Source organism: Bubalus kerabau, chromosome 8, assembly GCF_029407905.1.
Source record: "Bubalus kerabau isolate K-KA32 ecotype Philippines breed swamp buffalo chromosome 8, PCC_UOA_SB_1v2, whole genome shotgun sequence".
NCBI classification, from domain to species: domain Eukaryota; kingdom Metazoa; phylum Chordata; class Mammalia; order Artiodactyla; family Bovidae; genus Bubalus; species Bubalus kerabau.
This window is the reverse complement of record NC_073631.1, coordinates 77,659,079-77,675,649: the sequence shown is the minus strand read 5'-3', so window position 1 is coordinate 77,675,649 and position 16,571 is coordinate 77,659,079. Positions and strand designations below refer to the sequence as shown.

Sequence of the window (16,571 nt, the reverse complement as noted above, 5' to 3'; positions counted from 1 at the left end):
GGAGGAGCCAGAAGCTGTAAAAAGGGCTCCTACGGAAGCCGGAGGATCCAAATTACCCCAAACCCTTATCTACATCCTAAATTCTGGAGTGGCTAGGTTTGCATGCGTTCCAGAGGAAAGAGGGGCGAAGACCTCGGAAGGTAACGGTGGAGTGTTACCTTGGCGGCTTGTGTGTCTCAATCTTTGTAGTTTGCTCTGGGCCTTCTTAAAACAAGAATGGGCCGGTGGTGGATGTGGGATGCAGGAATGATGAATGATAGAATGCTAATATTGGAAGCTGAGCAGTTTATCTCATACCTAAGAAGAGACCGGTATTACCTACATTCCCTAGCCTTTTACCTCTTCTGTACTTTAGTGAGCACCAAAGCATTGTACACAATGCTGGAAGGCTTTCGAGTCAAATCGTTGAATTTAGAGCAAGTTAACCCCTGGAAACTCCACTTTTCTCATAACTTTTTCACTTTTCTCATCAATAGGATTGCTGTGAGAGGACTGAATGAGATGATGGTTTTGTAAAGTGGTGCTTGGCGCATAATAAGCAAGATGATCTATATGACATTTCTGGCTCTACAAATAGAAATGGAAAACCTAGATTGGGCTTGGCAGCACTTGATGTGAGTCACAGCCAAAGAAACCAAGTTTCTTTGAAAGAGTAGTGCACACTTCCAGTCCCTGTTTCCTCAATTCTGTTTAACCCCAGTCCTCGGAAACTGCCCTTACAGAGGTTACCACCACTTGTGGTCAAAGACTGTGTACATTTTCATGTCCTCATCTTGGTGTCGGAGAAGGCAATGGCACCCAACTCCAGTACTCTTGCCTGGAAAATCCATGGACGGAGGAGCCTGGTGGGCTGCAGTCCATGGGGTCGCTAAGAGTCAGACACAACTGAGCGACTTCACTTTCACTTTTCACTTTCATGCATTGGAGAAGGAAATGGCAACCCACTCCAGTGTTCTTGCCTGGAGAATCCCAGGGACGGGGGAGCCCAGTGGGCTGCCGTCTCTGGGGTCGCACAGAGTTGGACACGACTGAAGCGACTTAGCAGCAGCAGTAGCAGCAGCATCTTGGTGTATACTTGTCTATAGTATTTTACACTGTTGACCACTCACCCTTTATTGAAACTCCCTAGCTCCATTTTCAGCACTTTTTTTTTTTTTTTAATCTTTACAGCTACTCATTGGTGCTTTTAGAGCTCCTCTCAGGCCTCACACCCAGAGGTGGTTCAGTAGGTCTAAGGTTGCTATTAACCCAAGAAAGTGCAAAGGGTATGTGAACTGCATTGTTAACGTAACCTTAATTACTGTGTAAGTATACTACATCAAGAGGAGACTGAAACCACTTGGATAAACAGACTGGAATCCTGTGAGAATGGCACCAAAGCCTAAAATGGTGGTTGGAAAGCTGATAATCCAATGACTTGCGATCCTCTGTGTGCTCATTCTGGCATCTCAAGATGAGGAAGGATGAAGAGAAGGGATTGCCAAGGAAAATTTTCCACTTAAAGTAGAGCTTACTTAGGAGATGTCAGCTGACTTTTGTGATTTAGCACAATAGACTGAAGGTGATGAGAGTCCATAAACCTCACTGGCCCTGGGAAACCAAACTCTTCTAACTGGACTTAACTGAAGACATTTTTCTAACAAATGAACAATAGGATTTTTGTTTTATTTTAACCAGTTGTGTACCAACCTATATATTCCTTCTGTCCCATATCCAGAGTATCAGTTTCCCATCCTTAATTAGCACAAATCCCACAAACTCCCCCTTTCTAGCACTTAAAAACTTTTGACTTTTCTCCATCACTGAGTCCATTACTGGGAAGTTAATAGATCTAACTGCAATTTTTTTTTTGCTTTAATGATTTTTATCTTTTGAAAGGTGAGAAGCAACCAGAATAGAATCCTCAGTCACCCCACGCTCAAGCCATATTGACTGAATTACTTCACTTGTACACAGGTGCCAAACTTCCTCGTGCATTACCTTTGCTTCTTTTGTACCCGTGACTGTCCTCCAATGTCTAACTCCTTATGAAACTCAGTTCCTGTGACCTTTTCTAGGAAACCTTCTCTATATACTCTGCTATTTTAGGTGCTGCTTTGTCTGTCATTCTGTTTTTGTACTCTCCACACATTTAATGGTATTTACTGGCTCAGCAGACTCCCTGCTAGACTGAGATTTTTTAAAACAAGGAAAATTACTTACCCAGGTTTTTACACCCCAAGCCTTTGGCATAGTGTTTAGAGAAGTATTTCTCAAAACTTAATGTGCATGAGAATTGTCCAGAGAGCTAATTAAAAGACTTCTGAGCCCCATCTCCAGGGTCTGCTTTAGTAAGTAAGGGTAGGGTTCAAGGGTTTGCATGTACAGTTGATCCTTGAAGAACACAGGTTTGAACTGCAGGTTCCACTCACATGCAGATTTTTTTCAATAAATACAGACTACAGTCCCACACAATCTGGTGGATTTAATCCATGGATACAGAAACTTGGATACAGAGGGTTAACTGTAATGTTACCCCTGGGTTTTCATCCAAGTCAGGGTCGATGTCCCTAACCCCACACTGTACCCTAACCACCCCCAGCATCCTTAACCCCTGCACTGGAAGCACAGAGTCTTAACCACTGTTCTGCCAGGGAAGTCCCATGGATCCTTCTTTAGTAGCGATTTTTAAAAACTGTTTAGAACACAAAAGTCATTTTTATGACAGCAGAACCCAGAAGGATGTGGGGTTAAATGGCTAACTACTGAAATGGTAAATTATTTCACAAAAAGATAAATTAATAGTAGAGAATGTATGAGAGATGACATGCACAGAAAATAAAAATACTTCACTCTGGTAACAATTCAGCAGAATTTAACATTTCTCTTGAATTACAAATTATAATTTCTTAAAAACTGCTGTAGACTTAAAGATTAACTACAAGTTTTAATAATTTATTGAACTATGCACCATTTTTAAAAGTAACATTGAAAGCTAAATATATTTTTAACTTAAATGTAATATTAGGAAATAAATATTCTTCTTCTGATTTTTTCTTGATACTTGTTTGCACCCTGACTAATTAACAATATTTAGTAAAATTGTAATTATTCACTAACATGAATTAAGAATGTTTCTAATTAATATTTTAGATTATATATGAATCTGGTAGTCAATAATCTAGTGCCAAATGTTCTAAATGTTCACACAAGTATTATTTCTTTCTGAGAGTAATTTATTTTAAACAGAAAAATTTTATAGCACATGGGAAGTGTGATTATAGTTCCCTGTAGGGGAATTATGTAACAGAAAAAATACATAAAAGCTGAAATTTAATCTATTGTAGTGTTTTAAAAAATCTTTCAAGTTGAGTGTTGTAGAAACAAAGCATAAAAAAGAAACAAAAGTAATTACCTCCTTCTAACAGAATCATTAAATTTGATACTAAGTAATAAGTACATGGAACATAAAAACAAAGTCAACCATTGTTTGGTTGTCAACCATTCTAATGAAGTGTACTAATAATCCAAATTGCAAGCGATTTTTAAATAGGAAGCTGCAAGAGCTATTCATGTTTAGTGGGGCAACGAAATAAATGATATTAACTTATAAAGAGTGACTTTTATCTGATCAAAGCTTCAGCCCCATGACGTAGTTCCAGTTCATAGTTCCATGAACTGAAAATGTTCTTGAACTTTTAGAACTAAAAGCTATTTATTGTGTTTACATGGTGGGAGGTTATAGTAACCCCAGGAGAGAACTGTCTTTGTTGTGGAGTAGGACTAATCGGACAAGCTTATTCTAGTGACGTTAATTACCCAATTTTCTGTAACTAACTTGACTTGTTCTGATTCTATGAGCCATGTTTTAGTCTTTGAAGGCTGTGGGAACCAATACCGCAAACTAAGTGGCTTACACAACAGAAATTTAATTTCCTCACAGTCTGGAAGCTAGAAGTCCAAGATCAAGGTGTCCAAGATTGGTTTCATTCTAAGGCCTTTCTCCTTGGCTTCTCCCTTTGTCATCACATGGTCTTCCCTCTGTATCTTTATCTACTCTTACTGTTCTTATAAGGACACCAGTCATGTTGGATTAGGGCCCACCACTATGACCTCATTTTACCTTAACTACTTCTTTAAACACCCTTTCTCCAAATGTAGTTATTCTGAGGTACTAGGGGTTAGGACTTCAATGTGAATTTTAGGGGGACATAATTTAGCCTGTAATTGATCCTGACGTCCTTTGGACTATAATTAGAATTCTTGTAAAGAACAGATTGAAGAGTAGAATGTGCTTAGTTGAGGCAATACCGGTTTCTTTGCCCTTAGGACATTGATATTTCTCAATGGCTCCTGTCTATGGAATTCTCCAGACAAGAATACTGGAGTGCGTAGACATTCCCTTCTCCAGGGGATCTTCCCAACCCAGGGATCAAACCCACATCTCTTGCATTGCAGGCAGATTCTTTACCATCTGAGCCACCAGGGAAGTCCAGGTATTTCTCAGATATTTCTGACTTAACAATCTATCACTGTACATTTATCAATGTGAATCCATCCCTGGGAGATGTATCCACTCAAGGTTCTCAACCAATCTGGATTTTGAGTCTGCAGAGCCCTATGCCTGACTTTGTAAAAATCATCATTTCATATTTTATTTTCCATTTGAAGAATCTACTACCAAAATTACGGTGCTAGGCTAGGTTCCCTAGAGTCTTCCACAAACAAACAAGAAACATTCCCCTTCTGCCAGTTGGTTGGGGGTGGGCACTGTCTCTGCTAAGCAGAGGGAGGAAAAGATGGAAGTGAGGCAGGCAGTGGAGGAGGATGTACAAATATAGGTGTTACTGAGGTGCCATAGCTTTGGAACAATGGAGTTATAAGTGCTCGGTCTTTTAGGATATTTTCATGGAGGCCTTGTGAATTATTGAACTTTGGAACAGTCCATCTGGGGAAATGAAGGGAGAATGTACCTACTAGCACCCTCTTATGCTTCAACTCTGATCAAAGTTCACCCTTGAAGTAGGGTTGCCAGATTTAAAGGTGAAAACCCATGCAGTATTTGTAACAGAAGTACACTTATTTGTTGTTTCTCTGCAATTCAAATTTGATTGAGTGTCCTGTATTTTATCTGAACCCTACTCTCAGGATATTAATACCCACACATTTCCAGGCAGCTGCAGGGGGAGCCAGAACCTCCGCAGATCCTGTGCACAGGCACGAAGATCAGTACAACAGTGTGGTGGGGGTGATGGTGGCACTGACAGCAGTAGCAATGACGCCTCTCTGGGCCCATAGGGCAGCTCTCATCACTGGCCGGGAGGCAAAATAGGAAGCTGAGATGGTGATGGGGAGGGTGTGGGCAGGAGGACGCAGGCATGGCTACGTAGAAATTGGCTGATAAATGACATAATTTTCTATAAAAATGAGGCAAGTCACACTATCTCATTGGTTTCTGCAGGACTGTATTTTACTAGACACTAGAAATACAGTTGCCAACAGAGGTCCATATAGTCAAAGCTACGGTTTTTCCAGTAGTCATGTATGGATGTGAGAGTTGGACCATAAAGAAGGCTGAGCACCAAGAACTGACGCGTTCAAACTGAGAAGACTCTTGAGAGTCACTTGGACTGCAAGGAAATCAAACCAGTCAATCCTAAAGGAAATCAACCCTGAATATTCATTGGAAGGACTGATGCTGAAGCTGCAGCTCCAGTACTTTGGCCATCAGGGTCATTAAAAAAGACCCTGATGCTGGGAAAGACTGAAGGCAGGAGAAGGGGATGACAGAGGATGAGATGGTTGGGTGGCATCACTGATTCAATGGACATGAGTTTGCGCAAACTCCAGGAGATGGTGAAGGACAGGAAGCTTGATGTGCTGCAGTCCACGGGATCACAAAGAGTAGGACATAAATGAGGGACTGAACAACAACAAAGGAATATAGTAGTAAGACAGAGTTCCTGCTATCAGGAACTTATAGAATATAGCTTGAATACTCAGTTCAGTCCTAGTTTAAAGATACTTAATAAATGCTAGTGAAGTGAAATACTTTTAAGAATACCATCTCATTAGATGGATGTTTTTCTACATGTCTGCTTTGATAAAAGCAAACAAAACTCCCTCCAAACCCAAAACAATTACATGAATGCTTTCTGGATGCTTCTAAAAAGAAACAGCCAGCAAAGTATAGATGGCTTCCATCAAATACTGGAATGATTATTCAGTAAGAAAGAAAAATCCGTTTGTACATAACATTTCAAAAAAGAAATTAAATCACATTAAATAGTACATTTTTATTTAGATGTTTATAAGGCAGATCTATGAGAATGATATAAAAACATGGCATATAGTTTGATAATGGTATTTTGGAGATTATGGAGTTTTATCAAATATCTATTACACAGTTACAAAGAAGACAGTATTTTCTAAGCAGATACAAAATACTCAATGAAAGATAAAAGCAGGAAAATGAGTATAATTAATTAACAATGGAAAATCAGTTCTAATGTGAACTGCACACTATCCTTTAAAAACTTTTAAACATAAGAATTATTGCAATCTAGTTTATTCAAACAGTGTTATACGGTATTGTAATAAAGAACTGAAGGCCAGGATGGATTAATTTTGATTTCATATAAAGAAACCCAAATTTACAATGAATCAAATACAGGAAAAGGCAGTCAAAGTAGTGAAGCAGTCAAGACCTTTTTAATTTCTAACATGCCTTCCTTAGGGTTTAGTCTTGGTCTTCTTGGATATTTGCAAGAGTTCCTATTATACGACAGTTCTGGCAGCAAGACAGAGGAATAAGATAAAGGAACACATGCTGCTTTACTTTGAAGAGACTTCTAAGAATTCAGTTATTTGCACCTCTACACTCACTGGTCCACACTCAGTCACAAATGAAGACTTAACTGCGAGGGCTGTTGAGGAATGTGATGGGCAGCAGCTTTTAAAGTAGGGTAACTAGACACAGGGAGACAATTCCAGTCCCCCTTCAGACTCAGTATCTGCAAAACTATGAAAGACCTTTAAAGAAAATATGAGAATCATCCTTGAAGTTGGCAATTTGGAAATCATTAAAAAAACATCTGCTTTGGTCATTTATATTAGCCCATCTAGCCATTGGGAGAATCCAAATAGTCCGCCCTAATTTTGGAATGACTGCATGATGTTAATCCAATGATTTGGGAAGTTAAAAAAAAAAAATCTGTTCAATAGCCCTCCCCTTATCCACAGGGGATGTTTCAAGACCCCCAGTGGATGTCTGAAGTCACTAATAGTTCCAAACTGTATATACACTATGTTTTTCCCCCCATACACACATACCTGTGACAGAGTTTAATTTATAAATTAGGCACAGTAAGAGATTACAACAAAATACAAATAATAACATAGGAAGATTATAACAAAGTACTGTAGCAAAAGTGAATGTAGTCTGTCTCTCTCAAAATCTCTTATTGTATATAATGTCTTTTCCATCTTAACTAAGCACTTGTCACACACTGTATAACTTTCGTAGTATGAAGTGCAATGTAAAACTAGCATGAATTTCTTTTTCCTTCTTCACAGTTTCATAGATAGGAAATTCATTCTTACCATATATCCTAGCAACCTCAGGATACAATTTTTTTTCTTTCCTTATTAAGTCATAAACTTTCACCATTTCACTTAGAGGGGACACTTTACAACTTCCTTTTGACATATCTGAATTCCTAGCATCACTACCCTTGTACTCTGGGGCCATTATTAAGTAAAATAAGAATTACATGCACTACAATACCACAACAGCCAATCTGATAACCAAGACAGCTACCAAGTAACTAAGGGAAGGACATACTGAACAGAGGGCTGATTCATGTCCTAGGCCAGCTGGAGTGGGAACACCCAAGATCTCACCATGCTATTCAGAATGTTACACAATTTAAAAGTTATGAACTGTTTATTTTTAGAATTTTCCATCTAATATTTTCAAACCACAGTTGATTGTGAGTAACTGAAATCACAGAAAATGAAACCATGGTACGGGGGACTGTGGTGTGTACATGTATTCAGCTAAACTAAATGTTTTTTGGTAACATATTGACAGAATCTCTGAATATTAGCACTTTAGAAATTTGCTTAAAACAAAATTGAAGAAGCTATTTGTTTCTATAAAATTCACTGTTCAAAAGTATGAACAAATTGTTTCCACTAAAATTATTACAGTTTCATTTAGAGCAATTACATATAATGAATATGTATCAGAATTTGCTTTAGTGGCTTATGAACAACTGAGGGTGGAGCAGCTCATTTTCACGACAACACATCACAAATATAAATCTTAACACCAGGCTCGGGTTATTATACTACGTGTTACACTACTTTAAGTCACGAACGTACAAAATAATTTCAATGCAACATTTTAGGCTGTTTAAATACTAATTTCAAAATAGAGATTTTATAGATTGACACAGGTTCAGTGTTCATAGTATTCCTAAAGAAATATTTATGAATTACACTGATGGCACTTTGTTTAAAACATCACATAAGAAACTTTAAATTTCATAAATAAAAACTTTTTGGCAGGGGGAACCTCTATGTACAGAATTTTTTATGAAATAGTTTAATGGCAATGTACACCCATGGCAGATTCATGTCAATGTATGGCAAAAACCAATACAATATTGTAAAGTAATTAGCCTCCAATTAAAATAAATAAATTTATATTAAAAAAAGGTAATTAAAAATAATTAAGATTCTATCACATTACTAAGAGATAAACAATAAAAAATTGGATATGATATATTCTCAAAAGCCCTTTTACACAAATAATTTTCATAATTTCACTGTAAGAATGAATATAGGTTAGGCTACTATTAGCAAATTAATTTTGAAAGTAAAATCCCTTAATCAACTCAAAATTATGCTAATTTATAAGAAATTAATCAGGTAGTTTAGCACTGGAGCTCACTAACCAATCCCTATATAGCACAAAATAATTATCTCTGATAAATACCTATAAATATAATTTATTCATACTTTAAAATATTTCAAAATTTAAATAAAAACTCTACCTGTAGACAATCTATGCTTCTTTCTATATATGCTTTGAAAAATATATGCTAACATGAATATATTCCTATTTAAACATGATTTTAAATATCCTTAATAGAGGAGACATATGAAATCTGCGCATAAAAGCTAGGTAGCATGATTCAGTCCAATAATTAATTCCCTCTTAGGAAAAAAATTAATTATTTTGCATAGGATTAAAACTAGGGCTTCCCATGTGGCTCAGCTGGTAAAGAATACGCCTGCGATGTGGAGACCTGGGTTCGATACCTGGGTCGGGAAGATCCCCTGGAGAAGGGAAAGCTACCCACTCCTGTGTTCTGGTCTGGAGAAATCCATGGACTCCATAGTCCATGGGGTCGCAAAAAGTCAGAAACAACTGAGCGACTTTCACTTTCAGAACTAGATATATTTTCTACATTCTTATAATTTTCTCAGGGACACTTCTCAAAATATAGTTTAGGAAAAACAAGTCTCCTACTTTAAAGTTCCCACTACTTTCTCACATCTAGCAAGAGCAAAATTCAGTCATATGTCTGAGGTCAGAGTAATGATTTCTAAAGAATGATTATGAGAAATGATGATTAAGAAAAGTAATCAGGTAGGAAGTAGTAAAATAAAGCAGTTAAAAGTTATTTAAGTAAAGCAATTAAAAGTCAGTATTTTTCCACTTTTAGAAAAGCTTTTAAACATTTAGAATTATAATGAACATATTACACTTGGGTTTCCCTGGTGGATCAGTGGTAAAGAATCCACCTGCCAATGTTGGATCCATGGGTTGGAAAGATCCCCTGGAGAAGGAAATGGTAACCCACTCCAGTATTCTTGCCTGGGAAATCTCATGAACAGAGGAGGCTGTTAGGCTATAGTCCATGGGGTTGCAAAGAGTTGGACATGGCTTAGTGACTGAGCATGCACATATTATATTTATTCTAAAACTTCAAAATTATGTCAGCTTTGTAGTACTCAAAAGAAGATATTACCATTTCAAACAAATGGTTACATCTTACATACACTTCATAAACTTCACTTTTTCATATTTTCAAGGCCCCATTTATCTGTAATAGTGATAATTTTATCTTACTAGCTAATTAATATATACATGCAACAATATAAATATACTTCAATAGTAGTCTAAGTTTTAAAACTATTTCACTGTATTTTCACATTAACTGGCAAAAGCATGGGCTTAAATGGAGTGAAACTGAAGGGACAAGAAATTATTACAAATACGTAGTTAATTTCACAAGTCCACTATATAGTTTATAGATATTACCTTGAAGTTATCACCCCACTGAATTCCTGCTGAGAACTAACAAGTAAATGATTATCAAGACGGAAAGGCTACAATTAAAATGAAAAGCTCAATTAAAAAGTACAAGTTACTAAAATTCACCAAGGAGAGAATATCAGAGAATCATGAGCAGTTTACCAAACTGACATGATTTGGTGGTACGGAGCGAGCCATTGGTGAGAAAGGTAGCTTCTACTGAGTAAAAGTCCTTTTCTTTTTGGCAGCTGGTTTCAGTAGAACCTTACTGGGTACGTTTTAAAATGTTAACATTTCAGGAAGAGGAATACATATCATTGTATCTTGTTTGCAACTTTCTCTTTTAATAAAGAAAGAGCAAATAGGGGGAAAATGTAGGACTTTCTAACCAAAGTATGAACAAAATGCAATTTTAATGTGTAATGTCAGTACTGAAAAAATTCATGAATAATTTGTATGATTCTATGTCTCTAGAGTAGTTTCATAATTAACCCACTCATCTAAATATCCTTCATAGTTGCAAACTGCTCCCTAATGAATGGCTGAGTAGGCAGGAGGACGTCTCAAGAAGAGAGAAAGAGATGACCAAATCTACAGGGACTTTCAGGACTCTGCCTCCGCTGTTAACTACTACTACAGTCCTATCTCTACTGGAGTCCCTTGGTGCATAAGGAGGTGTATGGACTGCCACTGATCTCTAGGGTCCTGTCCCAGGCAAGATTCTTTCCTAGGGTAAGTGTGAATTATATCCCCAAGCAAGGATAAATTTACAATTGTATCTTCACGTATCTTTTGACACCCGGTAAAGAATGTCAGTGCCTTTATACTAAAGAGGAAGCATCTAGATTGGAATGCATGGGGATGGGGCAGGGGCCAAACAGCCTAGTGGCTAAAACTATAGCCTCTGAAATATGACTGCCTGGACTTGTACCAGCTCTGGCATGACCTTGAGCAAATTACTTAACTTTTCTGTCCTCCATCCAGTATCCTTATATGTAAAATGAGGATAATCACCTCTGTCAAGGGGCTGTTGTAAGTACTGTATGGGAAAATATACATAAAGTGCTTAGAACAGTGCCTGGCATGTTATAATCCCTTAATGAATGTCAGTAAAATCCTATATCATTCAGAGTATGACTGGCTAAGGTGCAACAGCAAAACTCAGCTGATAAACAACTACTCGTATGTAAACTTAACGCTTTCCCTCTAACTAGAAATAATTATAAGATTCCCAGGATTGGTATTAAATTAGAAAAATCAGTTTTGGAGGCCATATATTACTGTCTTCTCCCTGGTCAGTATATTAATATGCAAATAAAACTGCTCTGCAACAAGATAAAGAATAACTCTTTTCATGAGGTACACATTACCAGTATATATTTCATTTCTACAATGTGTCTTAAATATAATTTCAAGTTCAGTTTGTCTCTTTGTATTTGCTCACAAATCACATTGGTTCAAACCCTATCTTATGAAAGAAATATAGGGATGTTAACATATACCCTTACCTAGATGCTAACCTAATGTGTCCTTTTTTAAAAATAATGTATGTTATGCATTTCTATTTCTTAAGCTGAATAATAATTAGAATCTTACTTAAGCTTCAGGAAAAAATATCCATCACATTATATTAAAACTTGAAGTTCTGCTGGTTTGCACAGTTTTTTTTTTAACATTATGTTGTATCTATATTATTAACTACAAATATTTCTGCCTGATTATGGAATAAAGTTTATTAAAATAACAATAACATTACAATTGTACAAAACAAAACATACCTATGTGTCAACATAAATTGACTACAAAAATTCATATTTGCAAAATGTGACATTAGGGAAAACAAATTTGAAGAAAATTCTACCATTAATTCAGTTGAGATCTCATTGAACAGGTTTCAGCCTACAGCAGTTTGACAGTGCACTTGCAAGTGAAGATAAAGCAAGTTATAAAAATAATGGCATAAGGAGAACTTCATATAGCAGCAGGGAGCACCATTTATCATCACATTACTGTAACCCTCTCCGGTGAGAGATGAGGAACTGCTCCTCCAATACCTTCTTCTAGAAATTGGCTCTTTTCCCAGCCCTTTTTAATTCTCTTTAGCTTTTGGCTTATACATGGAAGGAGTAAAACAATCTTACCCAGAATTACAATTGAGGGCAAAACAAGAGCAAGAACAAAGTTTGGTGGTGTATAAAACCTGTAGTACTCTTCTTCAAAAGCTCGTTTCCATCCATAAATCAAAACATGGAAAGTACTTATGAGCAGAGCGACATATCCAAGGGTAGACTTTGGACAGGGGAAGAAGAAAGAGAAACAGAATAAGAAGCAAAATTATTCAAACTCATAAATTAATCCATCCAGATATACTATGTTTATATTTTGAAAACACAACTTTATCTTAAATTATTGAGTTACTCTTTGTTATCTACTGAATTAAACAATTTTAATATTTTCATATATTTCTTACATTTATATGCACACTCTCTTTTACACAAATAAGGCCAAATTGCATATCTTCTAATATTCTGATTATTTATCACATCTAGAACTTTTCCTCATGTCATTAAACATGAAAACATGAGTTTAATTTAAAAGGTATTCTACTGAATGGATGTGCTATAATTTTCCTAACCATTCCTTTTTGTTGATCATTTACTGTTTTTTTACCTTCTTCAACTATTATATAATGTCACTTTAAGCCCTTTTTTATATTTTGGTTTAGTTCCTTAGCATTGATTTCTAATAGTGGGATTACTGGTCAAAACATCTTGCTTTTCCTTAAGGATACTGATAAAAACTGGAAAACTTCTTTTAAAGGTTATCCACATTTCTACGAGTTGTGTATATTTTTTAAAATGTATGTGAGTGTATATATATACTATATATAATATAGTACATATATTATATATGTAATACATGTATACATATATACACATGCATATAATTAAATGCTAAAGAGCATTCTTATAGGTATACACACATATAGTTGAAGATAAATATGTAAAATCTTATAGTATTAATGTGTAACATAAAAAGCATTTCAAATGGTTTTACTGACCATATTGAATGAGATTGTAAGAGTATTTTGTTAAAAAGTTTACAGTTTAAAAATAGAGAAGTTCAGCATTTTGGGTTCCCTTTATTACATTTAACTGCTTATTTGAGAAATGGTCTATGCTACACAAAATGTAGCACTCTATCAGCATAATAATGTAATGTCTAACTTCACTGGGGAAGGATTAACTCTCTAGCAGAAAATTGTTCTGTTTGCAATTACTCATCTAAATTTATCATGATACTTTGCACCTGTCTAGCACCTTTTATCTGGAGAAGGAAATGGCAACCCACTCCAGTGTTCTTGCCTGGAGAATCCCAGGGACGGGGGAGCCTGGTGGGCTGCCATCTATGGGGTCGCACAGAGTCGGACACGACTGAAGCGACTTAGCAGCAGCAGCAGCAGCAGCAGCAGCACCTTTTATCAGAGTGCCTTCTATTTCTTTTCAGGTGAGATTAAACTAGCAGTTGGGAAAATATTCACATTTTATTTCCCCAAAAAAGTAAAAATTAATTTAGATGAGGGATAGGCCCTTATTCTGAATGAGGTTTTTAGACCACTTAAAAAAAAACACACAAGCAAATAGGCAAAAAACAAAACCCCAAAACAACCAAAAGTTAGTGTACCACCAGATGCCACTCATCTACATATTGTGCTATAAACCATTTGGATACAACCAATACTGGTTTTATGATACTTTAGGTAGGGTCTAAATTTGAATTATATATTTTAAAAATATGCAAATTCATTAAATAGCTATTACTAGAGAAAGTGAATGTTTAACTTATCATACAACAAATGTTATTCTGAAATCCCTCATACACATATGTATACAACTGATGTACCAAATACATATACTAACAAGATTCATAAGGATGGTTGCTTGTCATAATCCATTAACCTAGTTTTGTTACTATTTGTATTTGTGTGTATATACACATTTCCTTTAAAATATTCAGACTGAGGATCTCTCCACTTGAATTACGACTAATGAAACTTTTCTAGACAGATTAAGATGACTCAGAATATAAAATAAGTCTCCATTGAGTTGGCCAATAATACATTGACTTTGGTATTAAATTTGATCTAAGCTGACTCGCTTCCCACTTTCTATTCCTTTTTAAAATAACCTGTATCTATAACATAGTAGGCAGCGCTATCAAGACCTTCCAGTAAAATCCTGTACTGGTCTTTTATTAACTAAACCAGAATGGTCCTAAGCTGGCCTCTAGCAGCATGTATTCCACAAGCTACTTGCATAAACAGCAGTCCCAGGGGCATTCTTTCATAAGGAACATATTTAAAATTTAATTGTACTTAATTGTAGTTAAAATTCTGTACCACCCATCCCCTCACCAAACAAACACCATGTACCTGAATGAAACTGAATTCCCTCCAGTTTAAAGCGTTGCTCACTGAAGGGATAGAGGTGACTGCCAGGAGGGAAAGTAAGCCAAGGCTCATTATGCCAAAGGAAATATACATTTCAATTCTCCAGACTTCTTCCTCGTTCCAAGAGTTTTCAATATTTGCATGAATCTAACAAGAAAGCAAATGTGAATTTCCTTTGTTTGGTAGAACATTAACTGATTCAGCACAGAGTTCACTCTTGGCCTAAGAATGTGTCATATACATACATATTTAAGTTGCACTAATTCAATTTAATGAACTGTTATGGAGAACCTATTACTGGATGGTATTTGTTCCAGGTGTGTGGGAAAGAAAAGAGAGAGTTAAACAGGAAGAGGACTAAGGTCCTCTCCTTCCTCACCCATATGTGATAAGGGTAGTTGCCACATTTGTAATACATCGTGCTGACATGGACTCTGGAGTCCCAACACTGAAATACTGAGTGGTTGGTTCCACAGGGAGACTAAAGTAGTGGCAGTTAGTTTTCCGGTACTTTTAAAAGTTGGTTTCAACTTGGTTGAATATTCTGGCCTTAGTTCAACTTAGAATCCAAGCAGGGGATTTCTAAACTTTGTTCCTTCCTTTCTCACAGAATATTTACATGTTGATTTACCTCTTTCTTCTTACCTTCTTTTCCCCAGGAAGTTGAAATTGCCCTGAGGATAAAGCCCTACGGAGCACAAATATTTATCTACTTGAACGACCTCATTAATGAATGACCTCATTAATATACTTTTCAACTGTCTAGTTGCCTCATTCAGTACTTTTCCAAATGTCTTCCCCTTACATTGATAATGCACATATAATCAAGCCAGACTTCAACTCTGAATATGTCGGATCCTGCATAGCAACTACTTTTAGAATTGTCTGTTTACATGCAAACAATATAATTAGAGTATAAATCAAGGTTTGGATTCCTTGGGTTGAAGCTTTGATCTATTCAAGGAAAACAGGTTCTAACTTAATACCAGCTTTACTTTTTGTCCACTTCCAGGTAACCAAACTGAAGTTTAGTTCAGGTAACCATACCTGAACCATACCAGGTAACCATACCTGAAGTTTAAACAAAAGAGAGAAAGGCTATTTCTTAGCCACTAGTTCACTGAAGCAATCAACACCAACATTCTGAAAGAAGCCACAGAGCTCCTCTGTGGAGAAAAGGTTCTTACTATCTCATTTGGCGTCTATACAACAATACAGAATAACAGCATACCCCAGTAAACCTGGAGCCTACAACTTGTATCTATCTATTAATACCTGCCCTCCCAATTCACCCCTCCATTCCTTGAGTATGTTTTGTGAGTGTCTACAATGTGTCAGGCACAGTTCCAGGCATTAGGCATGTATCAGTGACCAAAATGGACAAAGACTCCTCCTCTTGTGAACTTACACTCTGATGAGAGAAGGCAGAGAACAGTAAATAAAGAACACAAAGTGTGTTAGAAGGTGGAAAATACTATTGAACAAAGAGAAGGTACAGCAGGGGAAGTAGGAGAGGCCGGGAGTACCAGGGTTGAGTCAGAAGCAGGTGGCAGAATGTCAAACAGTGTCCAATGAGGGCCCTGCTGAGGAGATAAGGACTTGATGGGAAAAAATTTCATATTCTGGCTCATACATGATTTGGTTTGAACTTTATAACTAAGAACAGCCTGTCTTATGTACAAACATACATTGTACATCAGCTTTACCATTAAAAAAAAGAATGCTGCCCACCATCAAGTTTTACAAAGGGTTTAATCACGATCCTTTGTTAGTTCACAATGGGCCATGAGGAGAATTCAGGAGGAAAACAGAAGG

The 16,571-nt window shown here is 36.5% G+C and overlaps 1 protein-coding gene and 1 long non-coding RNA gene across 4 annotated transcripts in view; one reads left to right on the top strand and one right to left on the bottom strand.

Annotated features, from left to right (window-relative positions):
- Positions 1 to 40: 40 nt before the first annotated feature.
- LOC129659373 (uncharacterized) lies at positions 41 to 15,764 on the top strand. The gene is made up of 3 exons (XR_008718056.1): positions 41 to 140; positions 10,824 to 11,038; positions 15,416 to 15,764. It is a non-coding gene; the product is annotated as an uncharacterized LOC129659373 (long non-coding RNA).
- Positions 6,300 to 16,571, bottom strand: part of STEAP2 (STEAP2 metalloreductase) — a 31,347-nt gene continuing 21,075 nt past the window's right edge. For all 3 annotated transcript variants that reach the window (XM_055590646.1, XM_055590644.1, XM_055590645.1), the window contains 2 exons: positions 14,739 to 14,903; positions 6,300 to 12,595 (listed from right to left, as the gene is read on the bottom strand). In XM_055590646.1, coding sequence (XP_055446621.1) covers positions 12,308 to 12,595; positions 14,739 to 14,903 — 453 coding nt within the window. In that variant the 3' untranslated portion in view covers positions 6,300 to 12,307. The remainder of the gene's footprint in view (positions 12,596 to 14,738; positions 14,904 to 16,571) is intronic.